General features: G+C 34.3%; 1 protein-coding gene across 19 annotated transcripts in view; it reads right to left on the bottom strand.

Annotated features, from left to right (window-relative positions):
• Window positions 1-23,101, bottom strand: part of LRRFIP2 (LRR binding FLII interacting protein 2) — a 49,860-nt gene that overhangs the window by 9,213 nt on the left and 17,546 nt on the right. For 2 of the 19 annotated variants that reach the window (XM_031553995.1, XM_010713069.3), the window contains exons 5-19: window positions 21,758-21,811; window positions 20,074-20,139; window positions 18,276-18,317; window positions 17,343-17,408; window positions 16,118-16,192; window positions 15,607-15,654; window positions 15,483-15,527; window positions 14,166-14,213; window positions 14,011-14,067; window positions 10,818-10,925; window positions 8,445-8,489; window positions 7,671-7,775; window positions 7,148-7,219; window positions 2,540-2,710; window positions 1,935-2,027 (exon numbers count right to left, since the gene is read on the bottom strand). In XM_031553995.1, coding sequence (XP_031409855.1) covers window positions 1,935-2,027; window positions 2,540-2,710; window positions 7,148-7,219; window positions 7,671-7,775; window positions 8,445-8,489; window positions 10,818-10,925; window positions 14,011-14,067; window positions 14,166-14,213; window positions 15,483-15,527; window positions 15,607-15,654; window positions 16,118-16,192; window positions 17,343-17,408; window positions 18,276-18,317; window positions 20,074-20,139; window positions 21,758-21,811 — 1,095 coding nt within the window. Of the gene's footprint in view, window positions 1-144; window positions 238-1,934; window positions 2,028-2,539; window positions 2,711-7,147; window positions 7,220-7,670; window positions 7,776-8,444; window positions 8,490-10,817; window positions 10,926-14,010; window positions 14,068-14,165; window positions 14,214-15,482; window positions 15,528-15,606; window positions 15,655-16,117; window positions 16,193-17,342; window positions 17,409-18,275; window positions 18,318-20,073; window positions 20,140-21,757; window positions 21,812-23,101 lie in introns of all 19 variants that reach the window. The other 17 variants (XM_031553996.1, XM_010713072.3, XM_031554001.1 and 14 more) reach the window with 14 other exon arrangements.

The raw sequence follows: 23,101 nt of genomic DNA, 5'->3' as shown, positions 1-23,101 counted from the left end.
AACAAGATGACTGCAAAATATTTTAAATACTTAAATTGGGAGTGGCCTTCATTTCTTTGGAGTACACAGCATTCCTTGGGAGGAGGAGGGGAATTAGTCTACTTAAATTAAAAGAACAATTTCACCCCCGTAATTGTTTCCTACCCCTATTTTTTTATCTTTCCAATTAATTGTCTCCTGGAGATCAAACACCTCTTTGGTTATGGAATCTATATGCTGCTGCATGCGTTGATTCTCCTGTAGTAAATAGTATAAGGGAAGAATAAAAGAGGAAAGACCATTAAGAAATGAAGAAAAAACAAAAATTCACATTTGAAGGTAAAGGAAATAAAGCAGTAAAAGCCAACCAAAGAGTATATGAACATGAGGTTAAAGAAAAAAGAGTGTTGTGTAATATTTTTCATTTGAATTCATGTAAAAGAACCGTAATTTTATTCCATTTCTGCATGTCAAGGGCAGAATTTTGTACAGCTAGCACTACTGTTCTTCAAGAAGAGTTCCCACTGCAGTTTGGAGACAGCATGCCTTCTTCAGGCAAACAGACACCTTTAAGTACCATTTGGAAGTCAATGCTCTACCCCACCTGCTAGCTTCCCCCAACCCCTCCCCAGATACACTATCTGTTATCTAGAAACAACCTTGTTTATGGAGTAAGACCTGAGAGAAAACACATAATGAAATACATTTGGAAGATTACTGCCACAGAGCAAACTTAAATTATGTAAGATAGCACCAATGCAAGAAACTAATAGATTTTTAGCCTGCACTTGTATTCAACAAATTTGTCTACCATCAGTGGTGGCAAAATAAATACTTCATTAAATGAACAAAGTTGGCTTTTAGCCCATAAATTTAAATTTTAAATTGGTGCTTGCAAGATGCTGACCATTAGCAACAACAAAAAAATCTAGAATTAACTGCTGAGGAGAGTATTACATACACAGTACATTCTTCAGGGAATCTGCCTTTAAAGCACTGCAACATTAGTCAAAAACAGTAAGAAGTATCACAGCACATGGACAAGTTGCAATATCCAATACTGTTCAGCAAAGGAAGTTAAAAAGATAGTAAATGCACAGGACATGACAATAGGAAAAGAAACTATTGCAGAAGATTCATTATCAGCTGACACTGAAAAGTTAGCTGACAAGGACAATACAGTGATATCTATGGAATTACAGCTATTCTAGGAACTAGTTATGTTCAACTGCCAAAAATCACTTGCTTTAGTGCTTTTTACACACTTCTCTTGACAAGTGATTTTACTAGTGTTTAACAAATAGAAAACTCTCTTGAAAGCATAAAGAAGAATGTTTGAATCAAGCATCCAGGAAGTGAAGTATGCTTGCTGACAGCTTCCAGATATTTTAATCAATGTATTTCACATATAGCACTACACTACAAAAGAAAAAAAACAGCAACATGGTTATGACCCAGTAACACTGACAACTGTTGCTGTATTTATGCTTGACTGGAAAGCAAGCAAACACTCAGTACTAAAAGCTCCAGTGGCTGATGGTCACAAAAATCAGAAATAGCCAAAATGGAAATTTTGGGAAAAAGCAAAGAGGAATAATTTGACTATCCACGCTTCCGAACTTCTGGTTGTGGGATGAGATTTTGGTCATACAAGCATTATTTCTGTTCTCAGAAGAAAGTAAAGGCACAAGGCACATTCATGTGAGAATCACAGCTACCAAACAAAGGATTTTCTAATATGTAACACATTAAAATCTGTCAGGGACATTCTTAACTTTATAAGCTAGCAGACTGATTAGCTTAAATTCTATTCTCTAAAACAAGATAAATTCTTTAATGAACATGGGAGTTAACACTTTAGTTAATTTTGTGTGTAATGACTATTCCTGTTCAAATCTTACACTGATTTTATTTGTACAAGCTCTATCATGCATGATTACCACACATCAACATACCTCTATCAATTCGTCTCTTTGTCGAAGGCCCTCTTTAAGTTCATCCAGCTTGTGCTGTAGAACACTGCACGTGTGTTTCTGTCTTTCCAATTCCTGTATCGAATTCATGACTTTTATTTATTTGTGGTTGGACATGCATTTTAAATACATTTAAGTTAAACAAGTTACTAGTCTATCTCAACGTGACAATATCTGAGAAACCCCTGTAACAACTTAAGAAATTCTAACTACGTAAGGACTAAAAACCACAGATTAAATTTTAGGTAAGTTCCCCAGATACTTACTGTACAGAAAATTCATTTAATAAAATACGGAATGGAGACAAAAGACTCCATAAAGGTTTATGCATAATATCAATGATACCTATCTGTCTATGTATTGCTTGGAAAAAAAACTGCCACAGATTTTCTGTTCCAAGAAAGTTTGACCAAACTCATCCTATTCAGTTCAAATGAATATTTTGTTTTAGTATTTGGATAGATTCTTCTGTTCATCCAGAGGTCCTTGACTGCTTCTTACTGAGAAGCTGAAGCTTCCTATGAACTCTCTCTGTAGAGTGGGGGGAGGGGAAGATAAAAAAAAAAAAGACCCTCAAAAATGAGTACCTTTGACTTCTCTTCATTTTCCCTGTAGTACTCAGCTATTTGCTCTTCTTTCTCCTCAATGACATCCTTTAGAGTATCCACTTGGTACACCAAGTTGTTTTTCTCATTGTCTAGTTGAGCATTGGAAACCATAGCTTTCTTGTACTTCTCTTCAACTTCAGATAGTGAATCCTATGGGTAGCAGAAAGGGTTACATTTGTCTTTTTTATTAATTGCTTTAATAAGAATTGAAGTGTTAACTGCTACACAGTCAAACTCTGCGACTACTCTTGTTTCTGATCTATTATTTCTGTGACAACTTTATGGATATAAAGCTCAATTTCCATTATTCATATTATGTTATAGATAGCAAGACAGAAAATTATCATAACACAAGTAACAAAATTACAGGGTAGTATCCCACTTGACATTTTCTGCTTTGCAACCTTCATAATTTATAGGAACAAAGTATCATCAGTATATTATTTACTTCATATTCAGTGCATGCAAAGGAAAACATGTCAGAACACCGCAACAAATCTGAAAGAACTCAGACAAATGACTGTAAATGTCTACAGAAAAATCTCCCAGAGTAGCTTTAACTTTATTCTTATTATATAAGAAGGGCTTTATTATCTAGATTCAAAGTTTCAAGGTAGACACGTTTCTAGTAATTGTGTATTTTGGCTTAAACTGTTCTATCTTCCTATTTTTAAGGAGTAGAATAAATAAAATTTTCTAAAAAATACAAAATCACGCATAGGTATCGTAACATCATAACGTGTAATTATTTATCCATATTACAACAAACCTTCATTTTTAGGAAGCTGTCCTTAAAGTGCCTATTTTCTCTTTTATTTTTCTATCATGATTATATACATTTCTACCTATCAATTCAATACACTGAATTTTGGAATTTTGTGCTGAGAAATCCAGTATTTCAAGAACTCCAGAAGAAATAATTCCAGATATGTCCAGATAGGCTACAGATCAGAATAGACTACACAACCCAGGAAGTATTGAGAAAAGTATTGTTATCATCCAGGAGACAGAAAATAACAAACAGCAAAGAAGATTCAGGATGAGATATAAGCAAATAATGAAAAAATAAAGACCACTTCAAAGTGCATTCAGATAATTCAAGTTTTAGATTTAAAAGTGTCATTATGCAATCATGACAAATTCTGTATATATAGTTACTGGTAAAGCAAAACATCAAGAGACAGTAAAGCTTTCCAAGACTTTTAAAGAAGAATTCCATTTGGAGGGAAAAGCAAAATAATACAAGTCATAAAAGGCAAATGATATAGTCCTTTTACATTTAACAGATTTAACAAAAGCAACAACAAAAACAGCAGAGAAAAATGCCTATTATTGTTCATTTCTGTGAGTGTCTTGAGAGGAATCATACAGTAATGTATGTTGGCAGAGGTCCCTGTATGCCATCTGGTCTAACCTCCCAGTTAAAGCTGGGCCAACATCATGCTGATTGGAGCTCTCTCCAGTTTATTTTGAAGATCTCCAGGGATGCAGAGTGCACAACTAGGCTGGCCAACTTGTTCTAGTGTTTGACAATCTTCCTTGTGAAAACTCTTTCTTGAAATCAAATTGGAATTTCTCTTGTTACCATACAATTTTTGTCTGTTGCATCTTGCCCTACTGCTGCTTGCCTCTGTATGGAATCTGCTCTATTTTTTCCTACAACTCCTTTCAGGCAGCTGAAAACATCAATGAGATGATCCCAAGCCCCATCTTAACAAGTCCACATTCCCCTTATTTTATGCCATATGCTCCAGATCACTAGCCATCAACAAGAACTAAGAAAAGACCAAATAATGATTGCAAAACAGATGCCTAGCTGCCTTAAAAAAAAAAAAAAAATACCTTGCTTGGAGCTTAAAAGATCAAATTAAAATGCAATTAATCAGCAATTAATCAGAAAAATCTGCATTTATGGAAGAGGAATAAGCTGATATTGAGACAGAAGAGTGGCAATTGTTTCCAAGAAAGGAGACAAGCTATGCTTAGAAGACCATGACCAATTGAAAAAGTTGAATCTTACTAAGACATCTCTGGAATAGTTCCTTTTTTTAAGAGAAGACTAACTCACAGAATCACTAAGCTTGGAAAGGACTGCTAAGAGCATCTGGCCCAATCGTTAACCCATCACCTTGCCACCATGTCGTCTCTAGGTGCTACACCTGCCCTTTTGTGGGGGTAGGCTCTGCAAGGATGACTTCAGGATATAGCAACAGATGTTCTGGATTAGGTATGGATACTTGCAGCAAAATCTACCTATACAGCAGATTGTTAACTCTGTCTAAAAAGAGATCAAAATACCTGAGAAGCTTTTGAGATAAAACCAACTGCATGACAAAATACTTTTTTTCTTTTAGCATTGGAAAAATATTCATATGCATACAATTTTCATGCCATGTTCTCCTCTAGCTTAAGTTACCATAGCTCCATTTTGTGCAATTACTAATCTCATGATTTCTTTTTGTAAGGCATCATGTTCCCTATGGTGTAAGAACTACGTGCATTTTCAGTAATAATCCCAGTTTTGCAAGAAGTAATAAGGATCTGGAAGAGTTTCTGAAAGACCTGGATGAGGCAGTAGGATGAAGCAGTGGAAATGGGCTGGAATGAAAATAGATAAAACTCTGTACATAACCTGTAACTAGAAGAAATACTACCAATAATTCTCAGCAAAGCCAAAGGGCTGTGCAAATAAGCCTCTGGAGCTAGAACCAAAAGAATAAACAAAGCAGACATCAAGACAGAGCTCCATAAAATGCATTAGAAAAAAATGCTGAGGAAAGGGAAATGCTGCTGCAAGAGAATACAGAAAGACTTAGCAAAACAGAGGCAAACTGAGACATTAAAAGATGTGAAGAACTGACTAAATCAGAAGTACTTAGAATACTGTTGACTGTGCTGACACCCAGATTTGTAGCCAAGTGGAAAAAGAAAACCTTTTTGTAGCCAGAGGGATAGGCAACTACAGAGACATGGGGGAAGTGGGCCTACAGATCACAGCCACTGGAAAAACACGAGAAGTAGGAGCAGGTACCCTTGTAGCTCTTCTTAAATGAAAGAAAACACCAGCAGTTGAGAAGGCAGTACATTCCTAAATAGAAAGAAGGGTTCCTGACAGAATTTCTCTAAATCAACTTATTTTATACTATTAATAATAATTTAAAAAAATCAAGTACATTTTGTACTATCTTTAAAGTCGATCACAGGTCCAAGATCTTACTGCCTACTGTACACCTGTGCTCTTTGGCAACTCTAACAGATAATACACAAATAATAGTGCTTGTAATGACAGAACAGCTGCCTTGGCATGCAGAAGTGTGAGAGGAAGACCTACTCTGAAAATATAATGCAATCTCAAAGTTAGTACAACATAGCTGACTAGCAATCTAGCAATTCTTCAAGTCTGCTGAGGAAAACTTTGAAAATGCAAAGGAAGTTTAACAATATTAAGAAAAAAAAATCAGCTTTATACCAACTCTGACACTCTTTGAAATCTTTTTAATAGTCATATAGCAGATATAGTTAAAACAGAGGCTTAGATTGCTCTAATCCTATCATATCAAAAGGAGGTTATTATCCTCTAAAAAACATTCTTGCTACCTTGAACAGGTCTAATGACATATTTTCTCTTTACTAGAATATCTATCACATTGTTTAACCAAGAAAATAAAAGGAAGCTGTTAAATGCCAACATTATATGCTCTAGCAGCAAGAAGCAGCCATTGAATTCTTCCTCTATATGGATGTAAAACAAGAACGTTAAGAGCTCTTTATTTTATACAAAGCCACTCACGACTAGATAGCAGGAAAGGGAACAAATCCTGGAAAAGATATTGTAAGTTGCCTGATTTGTCATATTTAGTTTCCCTTCAGTGCGGAAGAGAGACCAAACTGTTAACTGCAAACTGTTAATTGTGGGAAAATTTACAAAAGACAAGCATATTAATTTAAGCAAGCCAAAATACAGACAAATCTCATTAATCCAAAACTGAAAATATCAGTCTATGATTTAAGAAGAATATAACTGGGAGTGCAAACCAATACAATCAAATAATTATCTTTCATAACTGCAGTCTACAAATGATCCAAACAAAACAATCTCCTCCTGCAAGCAACATGCCTGCCTACATGCATATATTTCAAAAGCATTCCTTCAGTTTTACTTTATAGAATTTCCTGGAAATTGGAGGAGTAATTAAGTTATTCATCATAACTGTATCTTATTTTTTTCTTCCTCATCTGACATATAGCAACTACTTTGAATAACTATTTATTTGCTAACAAAGCACTGAAAAAGTACCTTAAACCTCTTAAAACCTTATCACAGAACATTCACTAAAACGTGAAAGTTAAAATAATGTTAACGTAAACCAAATAATGATTTGAAATGTATAATGAGACAGCAGATCTTAATATTTTATCCAAATGACAAACTCAATCTGACACTCTCTATGCATTAAAAGTTAGGTACATGCTTTAAAGAAATTTAAGAACTTGTTAGTAAAGCTTTATACAGTTAGTGGAACCAGTGATATCTCCGTTACCCCAAAATACCCATACAGAATGCATGCATGGGAGAAGCCCTAATACCTTCAGTTCTTTAAGTCCCTGCATGTATCTCCCCTCTACATCGTGTATCTGGTCCTTAAGATCATAGATATCCTGCAGGACATAGGAATGAACCATCGCATAAGAAGTATGGGGAAACACATTTGTAGCTGAAAGATCATCAAAATGTTTATATGCATTTTTGTCAAATGCCAACGCCTGCAGTAATTTACACAAATTGTATTTAATTCACAACAACCAGGTGGAAATTCAGATTTTGTTTGCATCACTGAATCCAAGCTATGAGAATTAAAACAGATTTTGAACAGGATATAACTATTTCAAACTTGACATAAACAAATTCTTCTACTAAAATAAGCTATCAGCAACATAAATACTGATCAATACAATTATCAACACAAAAATATATACACAGTTTCCTCTGACTGAAAATTAAACCCTCATAGCATTTTCTTACTACTATGAAACCAGAAGTAAAAAGCTTTCCTCCCAACCACAAATACAGTTTTAAGCTAGATCCAGATTCTCTGACAATGCAGTTTACCCGTAATTCACTGAGGGAGGCATCAGGATCCAATAAACTGCTTGTATCTCCACTTCCTCTCCTAGATGAGTTGCCACTCAGAGGAATTGAATTGCGAGACGATGGCTTAAAAAGGGGAAAACATTGGATCAGGTATGATATAGTGGTATACTTGACTTCAGTCTTTATAAATTACTTCATAACCATAAAGCATTTTTCCACCAAATGTTTTCCAGCACTTATGTTACTTCTTGATGAAATGCTGGTTGCTGTTCACTGTCACCGGATTTATGAGAAGCTTAAAGGACAGCATGCAGCAGAACAGAAAGAAATAGAAAACATCTCAGTTATTGTAACATTTCAAGTTTATTTCCAATTTTCTGTTCAGAAGATATCCATAAGGAGGCTGTTAGTGCCAAAAAACACTTCTAAAATTTTTCTGTCACACAGGATTCAGAATTCTCCAACGGGATCCAACATCTGTGTTTTTCAAGTCTTAGCCTCTTAAAATACAACCTTTCCAAGTGAATGTTTTACCCAGAAAATGGATTCTACAAGAAATCGATACTTCTTAAAAGGATATTAAAGAGTAATATTATTTCCTTTGGGAATAAGATGCAATGCATTATTTTTGGTGGAAGAAATGTGTCTAAAATTATTTCTTTGCAAGTTCTTAAAATTACTAAAATACACTCCACAAAGAAAGCACGTATTTCTCCTTTTGGAAAAATTTTGATGTTTTTAAACTGAAGGATGAATACCAACAATCAAAAATTTTAATTTAAAGATTCTTACCCTTGAAAAAATTTCTGAATGTGATTTTTCACTCTTTTCTTCCAGCTGAAAAAGAGGAGGGAAATTGGTCACAATACACCTTTTGCTACAAAGGACTAAAAAGCACTATTCTGTTCAAAGATACTGAAAAATATTTAAGAACAAAAAGTGAAACAAAAAAGAAATATCAGAAGTTAACACAGATCAAAACACATGAAAAAAAATACAGCCTCAAAATGTAGTTTTACCTTAACTGCAAAATAAATGAATGCTTGTAAAGAAAAAGCCAGAAACCTTTTACAAAGTTTTCTAAAGACTCATTGCTTAGAATAAAGTACTGAACAAAACAGGTTCCATTACTTCAAATCTGAGCACAGTAGTGACTACAACACTCGGTGGCATAACAAAGATCCATGCAAGTGCACTTCAGACAATCAGTGACACCAGTGTGAATGGTCCAGTTATTAGAAAACACATTTGCTACTTCTAACTCCTCAGTAAAACCAGAAGTTACATAAGGACAAAAAACACTTCAAGTGAAAGTTCTGAATTATTAAATAATTTTAATTCATATTTTTTCAGACTGCAGCCTGAGCAAATGAACATCTCCCCCACTTCACTTCCATCTCAACTTTTTATTTCAGAACCTTTGGTAATCCAGACTTGCACTGTAGACTTCCATACTTCCAACTGCAGTGAAATTAAATGAAGACTAACACACTGATGAGTACTTTTTAAAAGCATGACCTTTTCAAAAGCTCGTTTCTCCAAAACCGTCCACTTTGCTCTCAAGCTCAATGACAACAGATTTGGAGGTTTGCTACCATCATAGTAAAAACAAATGTTCCTTTATGAGATTTTTTTTCTTTCTGCTATGGCTTCTACAATGCATTTGACAATGCATTTCCATGGCAGATTCTATCATCTCCAATGATATACTGAAATTTTAATTTGTAATGTTTGTCACTCCCATGATGGTAAAAATGATATGAAAAATCCCAATGATCTGAAGCATCATTTGGAAAGACAAAGTATTATTATCGTCTACATTTACATTAAGAATAAGTAGTTTTACATACTACAAATTAACTCACATAGCAACAATGATAAAAACAACTGAGAAAATAACAATTGTTTGTCTCAGCTTCCACACCTTCTCTTAGCAGAGCAAGCTTGAGTAAAAGAGCTTTACTGTAAGTTAAGAAAAGCTAAGATTTTAAATAGATAAATGACTGCTCTCTGTCTTACTTTGACCACATACAGACAAATAAAATACTACAATACAAGTTATGCAGCACTATATGACTATTATACTGTCAAAATGTGGAATGACAGAAACAGCAGTTGAAGGGTACTCTCTAGTAGTCATCTAGTCCAGCTTTCCAACCAAAGCAGAATTGCTGCAAACAGAAATCCAGGTTAGCTTTTCTTTATAGGCTCTGTGTGGTTAACTTTCACCAGCTCCTGAGGCTGGAGATTCTCCAACCTTGCTGTCAGCTGAGTGCAACACCAATCTCCTCGTGGAGCTTCTCCCAGGCTCCAGCCTTGAGAAGCAGCATGAGGTTGCAAGATGCACAGTTAAGAAGAGTTTGGCTTTTACCTAATTAAGCAGTGGCAGGCTGCTAGTAGATCAGGTAGCCTCCCCTCTGCCCAGTTCTCCCAACTTTTCCTTCTACTGCATGTGTTAGCCCTGATCATTCGAAGACAAGGTTATGAAAATTCCCTATTCTTTCCACTATTAAACAAAAACTTTAAGTGACACAGTTTTCTAGAATTAACAACAGCAATAAAAAACAAAGGTAGCTAGGTTTTTGAAGCTCAGATCAAAGGAATGCATAGAAAATCTGTCATCCCAATTTTCCTGTGACAAGCTCTATTAACCTAGGACTCAGTGCTAGAGCATAGGTGGCTCCAATAAAGGGTTCTTAGAAACTCTTACAATGGGTTAATGAACACTAGAATGTGCTAACAAGAGCATACTAAACAAGTATCACTACTCCAAAACTCCACAAAGCAAAACTGGATATTGCTAACTTCATAACATAAACTTCCACAAGAAAAAAAAAAAGATTTTTATACTGAAGAGATGCTTAGGCTTATCACCTATCAAAATAATGTGAAGTGTTAAGACGTTACATGCTTCAAGCAGCAGGCACAATCTCCTTAAAATAAAGCAGCATGCAACATGAAACAGTTTTAAGAAAATTCATGATATTTTTTATATACAACACAGCATTTAGTTTGAAATAAGCCTCAATCCTTCAACAAGCAGATTGATTTGACAAAAGAACTCAGTTCTTTTATAGTATTTACTCCTCTGGAGAACAAAAATAAAATTCATGGTTAGTCAGTTTGCTGTATTTGGCACAAGATAATAACAAGCATTACACTCACACTATTCAAACCTTGGACATCATCTGCATCAGAAACAACGCTTCCCCTGCGGTTGGAGCGACTGAAATAGTCAGCAGCAGTTTCACTTTTATCAGAAAAATCAGAGGACTTAAAAAAAGAATAAGGAGGTTGAAAGAAAACTGAAGATTATACCACAGAATGAACAATTTATTTATTTTTTTTAATATAGCAACAACTTACATTTTCATTGTTGCAATTTATTCCTGCATTTTAGGTATAAGAACTGCAAAATACTCTTTTCTGAATTTTTGAGACATTAAGTGTGTCTATAGGAATAATACATGTGCTACACCACTATCAATACTTTGGCCATGCATAATTTTTAAGTACTCTTCAAATTTACTATTCTGATCATTGTCTATCTAGGTGTTCATCTAAAAGCAAGACCAATAGATATTTATTATTGACTCATTTTCTATGATTTGAGTAATATAAGAAGTACTGTCAAATATAGAAAAATAGCTTGGAATCAGTAGTGCCAAACTACATAAATTCTTAAAAAAATAAATAAAATTGCAAATGATGAAAACAGATGATACAGTCTGAAGTCAAGAAACAGAAGAATACTTTTCTCTACAAATGTTTCTTGTTTGGATCCCACTCTTATCAATCCAATCTGGACTTTCACTCTCTCAGTTTTCAGGATCTTTAAAATGGAATAAAAAATTTCCCCCCTGAAGCCACCCTCAAGTGGCTAAAAAGTGAGAGGAAGAAGTGCTCATATCACTCACAGAAAAGGCAAGATATACCTAAACACATTACGATCACTACAACTGCCACAGGAATTCAAGTGAAATATTTTTTTAAAAGCACATTATATATGTTAAATGTGTTAATGTGAACAATGCTTTTAGTTTTAAAAGTACTCATATGAAAGAAAAAACTTTAAATAATCTGAAGATATATGGCCTCCACTCAATGGTCATCACCATTAAAAAATAACTCAGAACATCTTTGTGCTTGAAATAAATACTTGATGTAACTTCATCTCATTCTGATTGAAGATGGGGAGATGCTTTGTACACAAATATGACCAGTACCAAATAAAATAGTCAGCTGATGAATACTTACAGCCATCTTACAATAACTAAGGAACCAGAAAGAATTCCAAACACCACTATGCCACCCAACTCACCATACTATCACTCTTCCCTTGCATGGCAAGATCAGAGAGGATGCAGTTCTCTCCATTTCATCATCTGTACATCACAAGGATTGAAAACATACCCTTGCATTTAAGTCATTATAATTTTTATATTTCTATATTTTATTATAGATAAAAATAATGTTTGAATGTTTGTCCAAGAAATTTGTATAGCACAAATGAAAGACCTGTTCTGCAAGGAAAAATGAAGAAACTCTGCTTATAATTAAAGCAATAAAACTTTAAAATAAGATAAAATGAATGACTTACACAAACTTAAAAAACAACTATTTAGGCATAATTTTTCTCAACAGTAATAAAGATTTTTTATTTTTTAAACAGAAACAGTTAAGCCAGAAGGCTGAGGCACTAATTATGGCTTATATTAAAAAACAAGCAAACAAAAACAACATTAAAAAACCCTACAGCACTGAACAATTATGTGTCTAACATATTTATTCTCTCAATACAAAGCCAAATAGAAGGCACAATAATGGATCAAAGCACACTTAGACTGTGAGTAAAACTCAATACTATGCATCCTCATGGTGGCCAATGGGAGGGAAAAAAAATTGCTCAGGTGCTCCTCAAAAATTACCCTGGTTTTACTCTTCAGTAAAGATTTATTTCATTACTGTTAAATTCATAAAACATATCTTCAAAAGCCTCATCAGAAAATTTAAGAGAAACCTCTTCCCAGTGTGCTAGCTCTATCTCTGAATCCTCTCACTGCAGAAGGCAGTCAGCAGTGTAATTATTGGCAGGCACACCTGCATCTTTTTCCTAATGGGTTTTTCAGATGCGGGGCACTGTGGATTTGTATGTTTTTCAGTGGTGTTTTCTACCCCGACTTCATGTTCTCTTCTATTCTCCCTTTTGATTTCCCAAGGCTACTGAGCTGATTTCCAGTGCAACACCCCAACGAAACCAAGTATTAACAACAGAAAGAATACGTGAAGCTATGATTAAGCTATGAGCAAGATTTTTGCTTTGTCTATCCACTTAATATCCTTTTCAGCATTACTTCATTCAAGTTATTCAACTTTGAAATCTATTAAATCTTCGCTAGTATACGTTGGCATTAATGATATCACAGACATACTGAAAACTGATACATAAACTCCTAAATATATACGTTTTATATTTATATATATGTATATATAAGAAATTATACTCAATCTTGAGAAACAGAGGAGACAATTAGTACACTCAATATCCAAAAGACTTCAGAGATGGATGACAATAACTCCTAAGTTTTGGAACCCTTTACAGAAATGGCAAAAGCCCCTTTTTCCTATACTCCTTAAAATTTAGTCTGAAGTCTATTGCAGCTAAAAAAAAAAATCAGTTTCTGACAAATCTTTAAGTTTTTCCTCTCTAACACTGATAAGAGCATGTGAAAAATGAAAACATGACTATTTCAGTTTAACCCACACAAAATGCTTGACATTCTTTTCTTGGGTAGCATGACAGATGAGAAGATGCACCAGTAAGACTGAGACAGCTGTTCTGGGGCAGAAATGGTGTAGCTACTAAAAATCACTTTGCAGCACAAAAAGTCACCTTTGGAGCAACAGTTTCAGCACAAGACACAGGAACAAGTTTAGCTGATTTTTAAGTACCAGTCACCAGAAAAGTGAGTCGATTACTTCTCAGTGCATGATATAATGAAGTTGACATCAGTCCTCTTCCCCCAAAGAAAGACTTTTTCCATGTGCTGACTCCAGCTGTGACATAAGGTGGTAACTCCACAAAGTACTGTACTTCAGCACTTAGTTCTTTCCACTTCTGTACATTGCAAATATTTGAGAGATGCTTAAAACAGGAAATTCCTTACTGCTTCTTTATTTTACTGTCTCGCTGCCTGAAGTTCACACCTTGGTAAAATTTACATCTCTGATAAACAGCAGTTTTTTAATAAAAAAGAGAAAATCGAATTAATCAGTAAAATGACTCACGGTGAAAATACTCATAGCTGTTGTGTGTTAGTATCAAAGCATTCAGCAAAACATGCAAAGGAATGCTCACCACAGGACTACTTCGAATTGAGCTTGCTCTTGAAGAATACCAACTGTATTCAGATGGCTAAAGAAAAGCGTTGAAAATTTTCTTAATTTTCATTGATTTATGTCTCCAGAAAACCAAGATTTTGAAGGAAGCAACTGAAAACCTGTAACACTTACAGTGCAAGAACTACATGAGCTACGTAATCCATCACCACTCAAAGATGCCTGAGAAACAGAGGGAATGAAATGCCATTTATATTCTGACTCAGAAATTACTGTCATACACTGAAATGCACGGATAAATTAAATCTCATTCTTATTATCTTACCCAGCTAAGCATTCTCCTGTTACTATTTATATTTTTTGAAAGGATGAAGAATAGTTTTTAAGAATTGCCAGTAGCATTTCCTCCAACTAATATGGATGTCTACTTCCTAATATAATTTAAATTTCAGTGAAAAATAAGCTAAATAATTTTTAAAAGTCAGCTTTTTTCAGAAAAATAAATATTTTAAGTGAAATTTGTTTTTAGAAGTTGCAAACCATCCTGGAAACTGAAGTCACATCATACACTTATCCATCTTAAAAGCCTATGCAGATTTTCCTGAAGAATTTTTCAGAGGGCAAGGCTGAAATCTATATATGTGTGGAATAACAACAGAAGCTCTGGGCACCAAGTTAAATAAAAATTTACAGTCCCGTGTTGCTTTCCCCTACCTTTGAAGCTATCTCCAATAGAAATTAAGAATTATATGTAAAAGCAGTTGTCACAGTCTCATTCTCTCATGGGATCTTCTAATGTTATAACAAAAACACACACAAAGTCAAGAAGCAAACTGCTTGCAATTCAAATGCATAAGTCCATACAAATATTACATTTAAAAAAATATACTATTTTCTTATGTAGTTTCAGAACTTCTCTAGGTGGCAGCTAAGTTAGATTTGAATTACTGTAGCAGTAAAAGGCATTAAGTTTCAAGCATACACAATACCTTTTAAATAGAAGCTTTGTAGAGTTACTTAGCCATTCTTGTTCTAGCTGCTTTGTATTTGTAAAGATGTCCTCTTGCACTTTTGCACACTTACAAGTTTTAGTTCTGGCATCTTATTTGAAAGTACATGAAATGTATTTACCACAAATTTCTGTAACATCCAGACAATGATTCTCTCATTCAATTGCTGGACTTTTTAAAATATTACACATGCAGTTGTTGCCTAGCATGCTTGGATTAACTTAATTCTTAGGCCATTATTCATGAACATTACTGCTGTATTCATAAACTTTGTTTGTCTGTAGGAAGATCATCAAATAGCAATTACAAAAGTAATTTAAAGGGGGAACCTAGCATTTAAGGACCCTGAACTAATGTCTCCTCAAAACAAGATGCATTAATTATATTTAAGAGCACAAAAAGAATGCACATGTAATGCTATCAAACCACATGGCCATACAACACAAACTTAAGGCAACCGTGCAAAATGGGGCTTACGAACCAAACTGATACTTCTTATCAAACCAGTGTTTACAGAAGGAGACACCTATAAAGAGAAGTGTAATTTTGATTTTCAAGGGCCATTAAAACATCTAGAGAAAAAATGTCTTTCATGTAGTACTAACCCTGTAACTCCTAGTTGTTGCCACAGGATCACTGTATAGAGAAGACGACTGTAATGTGAAGAATAGAGAAAAGAATAGAGAAGAACATTTTCTGTGTAATGTTTTTATCAGTTGCTTTATATTCATCAAAAGTTCTAAAGATGGAAGTAATCTATTATAGTTGTAAAATATGTAAGAACTTTTAAGAAAAGTATGGATAAACATTCCAGGAAAATCCATTAGCTTTGAAAACGAAACATGAAACTTTCAGTAGAATAGTCTAGAATTTTTATCAAAAGAAAGTAGCAATAAATTAAGTAGCGTTTAAAAGACATCAATTTCCTTTAGACACTTACTTAAACACAACCACAAACATACCTGCAGTTACTGTGAGAACCAACCTACCTCATCAGGCTGTTAATTGATCACTTATAGCAATGTACAATGAAGTAGCATAATATTGGGGCTAGATTTTTAACATGCTTTATGTACTTCATATATTAAGTGATGAATGTAGGAAGGAAAGACAGACCCGAGTATGGTAGGAAGGAGTTGGTTTGCTATATCTAAGGCTGCTATAATTTCTCTGATCATGGTAAAGTCCACTCTGTGAAAGGGAAAGAAAAAGAAAAGAAACACTAATATTGCATAATTGCATTCTAAGGTCTTGGGAATTAAAAAAAATCTATTTTGATAGACCAAATTTGACAGCCCAACTATTCCCAAGTTCAGAAGTTAGGATTTTTTTTGCCATGTGTTAGTATATGCCATACTCTTGCCCAAAGTAGTAAACAGTTGTATTACACTCCCTTATAACAAAACCCTAAGAAGTCTGACTAAACCCTGAGAAGTACAACATGAAATATATGAAAACATGAGACAGAACTCACTAATAATGACTGCAATTCCTTATTTGATCTTTCTTTTTCTATTAGATACCAACTTATATCAGAACTTGGAGGGAGAGAAGAATCTAATAGGGAATGGACGTTTGCATCATCACCATTAGTCCATAGCCTAGTGCTGTGCTTTACACCAAGCACAAGTTCTGATGTCTAACAGTTAAAATTCTGGCTTATTGTTGCTTTTATACATTTCACAGACAAAAGGCACATGTATGCATATAGAAGAAATTATATGAGAGAGAAAAAATAGAGGGGCAAGTACGATGTAGTACTTGCACAATGTAGTACTTTTATCATTGTCTCAGCCCACATATCCACTGCTCCAATCACTGCTAAGTCATCAGCTGTCAACATCCTCTGAAAAACTGTCTCCAAAATACTGGCACTACATTCATGCCACACACTGGATTTTCTAGAAGAGTGTTCAGAAGATCACATTAACCCACATCTTTCTCAAGAACTCACTTGAATAATGGCTATGTTTATGGTAAATACTACCTTAGCTGGTTCAAAACTACATTTAAACTAACAAATAGTGCTCAAAGCACAAGTAATAAAACACGTATTTCTGTTCTGACTAAATAAACTTTAATTCACAGAAGTGCCACTTCTAAACCATTTAAAAGACTTCTCACTGAATAGTATTTTTTATTCAGATGAGCTCCATCCACGTAACCCTACTGATGTGTCACAGCTTAATACACTCCACTTGTCAGAATTTGGTCAATACTACAAGTTCCTTTGTTACAAAAACAATAAAATAAATGCATATATCAGCAAGCTAATCCATTTATCCACGTACTGTATTAGTATATAACAGTGTATCTATAATAAATATCATAGAAAACTAACCAATAAGTCTTTACGGGAATAAGTAGTTTTCTTCTTTGTACTATGAGATTCACCGTAAGCATGACTCTAAGAATAAAATTTAGAAAAATTAATACCACTACAAAACAGCAGCTTCATTCTTAAAGCACAGAATGTCAATTCAAGATATTACGTCACTAGAAAAATAGGCCATACATCTAACACTGTGTAAAAAAGAAAAGGTAAGTAAAATTATAACTTATCTTATAATTATCCTTATCTTTGGTTAGAGCCAGTATTTACCTTTCACAAGAAATGTAAAAGCAATCATCAACTTAAAAGTGCTCAATATTACAGATAATTTTAAACACTGTTTTTATTAGGCTGCCTACTTGCAGATAATTCAGATAAGCAAATTCAGCTTTTTAAGCTGCTAACATGCTTCTGTGAGTGGAATTGATGCTTCATTTTGCTTAAGGACATGCAGACAAATCTTACTTACTATAATACCATATCAGAACTACAATACTTCATAATGGTAAGAAGGTATACAAACCACATGCTTTTTTCTCTAGACTGAAAAAAACAGTATATTACATTAAGTTTAATTTTCTATATGAAATATAGAATACAAATGTGTACATACAGATACAGGTTGTTTTTTTCTTTTATGTCCTCTGTAAGTCACACTTAATTACACTTATGGTTTAGCAATGACAAAGTACCTACTGCAAAATAGCTGCTATGTAGTCTATATGTTAGTTACTTCATTAGACTTCTTCTCCACAGAAAGCTTATACAAGCACACTATAGAAAGTGTTAAAATGATACTAGTATTCTTGGTCTTCAAGTGTGATAGCACAAATCTTCTCTTTTTTAAAAGTCATTTTTAAAGTAGCAAGTTAGTGTCACCACACTGTACACGAACAAATCATAGCCTACATTCATACAAAAACATGCAAAGTGTTAACATACAGGGACTGAGTATCTTGCAGGTCTATCCTTAGCACTGTCATACTGAGGTAAAAGAAGAAGAAATGGAAATGCTTACTTACAAAAGGAAAACAGAACAGAAATAAAATCGCATTAAACTGAGGCAGTACTCGTTATGTTACATGATGAAAGGCAGACAGTTACACAGGAAAAGGAATCAAGAAGACCATCAGTCAACCCCACTGTTGAGGTACAAAACACATCACAATGTAGGGGCTCCCCATAGCACCTTACAGAGCATGGGAACTTACAGCCTCTAGGGCACCGAAGACAATATGGGATGCAGGGGAACAGCATTTAGGGATCAGGTGGGGAAAGGGGGGAGAAAAGTGTTTTTGGAAGGAACAGGTGCATGAGGGAAGAATAGTGGGGATAATAGGGGCTCTCTGTGTATAAGAACACTTCTGGTGACTGTCCTCGTCCGGCCATGCCCTCTGCATCATCACGACAGTCTGATCTGGCTTCTTATTAAACCCCACTTCTAACTACTTTCCTGGGTGCACATCTGGGTATGGAGGCCCAGGGCAAACGACTGGACAGACTGAGCATCTAGAGCCAGTTACTGAGGGATCCATATTGCATACATGTATATATTTCTCACTAACAGGCCTTCCTCTTGTGCAGCCAGACACAGGAACAGAATGAGGCTGTTTGTGTTCGTGTGAATGCTGAGTGTTCCTGTCCACAGCAGCCATGTGATCATATATAAACAAAATAAATTTAACAATCCAATGTTGTATATTTGTCTTTTACGGACATTCGGCAACAATATTACTAGCTGAATCTGGGAAGATGGAATGACAGTGGCATGATAGTTTATCTCTCAGTCTACCAGACTTAGCAATGCTTTAGGAAATTTGTAATAAGTTTCCCAGCGTTCCCATGTCTTTTGTCATTTAAAGACTTTTAGAGAATCTATATATTAATTAAAAAAAAATAACCAAACAACTACAATAAAAAAGAACATCATACACCTTAGGTTTTCACAGTAAGCTTGTTCTTTTGATTTCAATTCATAGGTATAACTTAGTTATTCTGACTGTACATCATGCACAATTCTAAATGCTCTTCATTATTATCCTAAGCTTTCTTAAAGCAAAAATAAACAGAAATTGAAGATGACTCAAGAACAAGATAATACGCTAACAGCATGTTAGAGCACTACCAAATGTTAGTTCTGGTGAGAATTACTGAGAGGACAAGAAAAATAATTTCTCTTATCTACAGGTATGTCTGAGAATTCTGCAGAGTTTAACTTACATCTTAACTATAAAGCGTTAAGAGCTTAAAAAAATAATTCATGTAAGTATTTACTGAAAAACTGCCTAAGCTCTGAGTGACACAAATCAGATAAAAATACAGATTTCTAAAAAAGAGGTAGAATTTCTATTCATATTTTAGTCCAGAATGCAGAAATAGCACAGCAACAAATTCACTTTAAAAATACTTAAGAACAAATCCTTCCTGACAGAACTTCCAGGAACACTTTTGTACCCACCAAGGTTGATGCACCACCTCTGTCACCTGATTTTACTTCTCTTTTGCAAACATTAGAAGAGACAGAGATCAACTCCCTTCAAACTTCAACTTGAGTTTTTCTTTATGCCCCCAAATTTGCTATCACAGATAAAATGCTTGATTACATCAGTTATTCCAGCAGTTCAACAAGCACCGTTTTCCTTAAAGAAGCATGCTTTCACCAAACAACTGCTTTGGTAAGTAGAGATAGAAAGGGTTATAACGGGAACACATCAGAGCATGCTCATTCCACGTTACACACCACAAGATCTCTCCTTCTGGTGGTACTTGCTCTGCTCCTGTGAGACCCACTGCTATCCAAAGGACTCTTAAGAATGAAATTGCAAACATATTTCAATATATAAAGTCACTAGAAGAGTCTCTAATGGTAACTGTTAAGCTTCACTAAATTATTTACTCTCAATCTTCATGTATTTGTATGCTAAGTGAACAAGTGTAAGAACAAATCTGAGCAAATCTATATTATTTCACAAGTTTTCGTCTCCACTTACAATATTTTTTTTTCTCCCAACCAATTGTTGGCTCAACCAATTGCTGTTTGCAAAATAGTCAACATTAGGTCATTAGAAGTATTTGTTTGGGGAAAATACCTGTGACAAAAAATGTAGGAGCACTTATTTAATAGAGACGTGTAAGATGTTACCTAATCTTTGATAAACTGAATTTGATTTCTAATTGCTCTTAGTAAATGGCAATCATTTTTATTTAAGTCACACCAGAACATTTTATTCCACTAAACTAAAAAGACCCAACCCTTTTATTATTGTAACTTGTCCCTCTCTTGGTCCTTTTATTACAACTATTCTTTAGCACCATTTTTCATTCAAAAAGGTTATGGGAAAGCCTGTACAACAATGAATAATTATACTACCAGGGTTTGGGGTATCTCACAGCATTCAGGTAAGGCTTTGTCACTAACAAATAATACATTCCCACATTCTCAAATAAAACCCTGCACCATATTTCTTCTTCAGAACACATCTTCAGCTACTGCTTTCATCCCACAAGTATTATAGAAACAATAAGATCTGAAGTGCAAGAAAACACAACAGCGAGCAGAAGACCACAAGCATCAATTTGGAATGAAAGCTGAAGATACAAACTAGTATCATTCATCTTCAGCAAGTGGTCCTTATCCATAGGATGACTGAGTCAGCGGAAGCAATATTAATTTTTTTTCTATTTGCAGAACTTCTGACACAGGTAAAAAGGAAAAGAGAACTTCTCCCCACGAGACCACTGCCATCTAAACTTTTACTGTTAATAGCAGCTTCACATCCAACCATGAGCTCTTGATATGTAACAGTAACCATCGAGACAATGGACAACTTCTGCAGGAATTTTAATGCTCTACCCTTCAAGGAAAACAATTAATTCTTACTAATTGGCAATATCTGAAGCCTAAATGAGTACAGCTATTCAGATATTTTTGAAGAAATACTTCATTTAATATTAGACTGGAAAAAACACTAAAAGATGACCTTTAAAAATTGTCATTAAATATAAGTTATTCTAAGGAATCAAATGTTTAATAATACGCATTTCTAAGCAATTTCCAAGCCCACTCTTAGCCATGGAAATATACCATAAATTATTATAAACAGAGAGGAAAAAAACTCAAGGTATTCACAGCACTAACTTCAAAGATCTAAAATGTGACGATTGATATTCTTCTTACATGCAAAGACACAAATGCATAAAATAAAAAACATTCATAAAATACTTATGTAGAATTGATGGAAATAAAATACCAAATGAAGTTCAACATCATGTGTGATTTAAAATACTGTCCCCCGAATCGTTAATGCTTAAAGCATCATCTGCTTCCTGATAACATGAAATTGTACTTATTTTTAAAAATAATTTCAATTGTACTTTTTAAAAAGGGCCTTGTGGCAAGAGTAAAATACAGTTTTAACACGAACCAAATATGAATGTCGACTGGACCGGTGAGAATACCTGGCCCTCTCTGAATCTTCCTGAGAAAGAAGAAATAGAGTTATTCATGGTAAAAAAAATAAAAAGAAAAAAATGACAAAGTAAAAGCAAGCAAAGGCGAGCAACATGCTGTTAGCACTTTTAATGCCATGTATTATTTTCAATAATCGCCGTGGTAAGTGAAGTCATTCAAGTCAGGAGGAACTGTGATTTCACCTTGGTAAGTATACTAATGCATTGCGTTATAAAACAAAGATAAGAAAGGTTAATATAATTATTTAGTTAGAGTCCAGTACAGAAACCTTTTTCTGATTACAGTATTAGTGTAGAAAAATGTAGCTTTTTAAAAGAAAGTCAAATTAAAAAGCTTTACAGAATTACATTTTACAAAGGCATTTTAACCCTTATGGTGATTATTATTCTCAATTTCCTGACGTATATTTCAAATGTTCTATCTTATAGGAACAAAGCTTCTTAAGCAAATGGATCAATCACAAAATCTATAGGAAGCTGACCTCTGTAGTGGCAGTGGAAAATGATGAATCTAACTTATACAATTTGAGAGGGAGCTAAGATACCTTCACCTTTTATTTTGAAAGATCAAGGGATGTTTCTTTTGTCTCAAATAAGCATCTCAAAATTTTCATTACAAAAGGTAAATAAATTTAGAATAATTTCAAAGCATCCCATTTGAAAACTAGAACAGGGCTCTAGAACTAGGATCTTTACTCAAGTCACTTCCTACCATTTTACTGTATATCAAACTATTATGAAGATTGTAAGCTATTAATCTTCACATGTAAAGGCTCAGCCTCCTATAGACAGCTTTCATATCCCTTACTGTCACAAGATTACTTTCTATATTATTATCACTGGGTATATTAGCATGTTTAACTATTCAAAAATTGCCTGGTTAATTCTTGGCAATAAAAAAAAAATTGTACACCTTTTTATTATTCTATCTTTATATTACCATAAGAAGAGGTGGATTACATAATGACATTTCAGTCTTCTTCTCTGTAAGAACTACTTTAAAACAAACATTGTGCCATGGAATAAATATCTACTATTGATTTTTGCAGCTCAATGCTCAGATTAAATTCCTCCTGGTTGCCTGTATGACACCAGTGTTTCCTCAATAACATACCTGAATCATGAAAAGCCTGACTGTCTATACACAGTTGCCTAATTTTGAAGTGAAATTGCTCACAAAGGAGATTTGCATTCTACAGTTATGGAACACATGGGGTTTTTTTGTTTGTTTGTTTTTGTTTTTTGAAGGGGGGTGGAGAGGAGAGGGAAAATCATATACATATATGTGCATATATGCA

Source organism: Meleagris gallopavo, chromosome 6 (genome assembly GCF_000146605.3).
Source record: "Meleagris gallopavo isolate NT-WF06-2002-E0010 breed Aviagen turkey brand Nicholas breeding stock chromosome 6, Turkey_5.1, whole genome shotgun sequence".
Classification (NCBI taxonomy): Eukaryota; Metazoa; Chordata; class Aves; order Galliformes; family Phasianidae; genus Meleagris; species Meleagris gallopavo.
The sequence above is the reverse complement of the archived record's forward strand: the minus strand, read 5'-3'. Positions and strand labels throughout refer to the sequence as shown.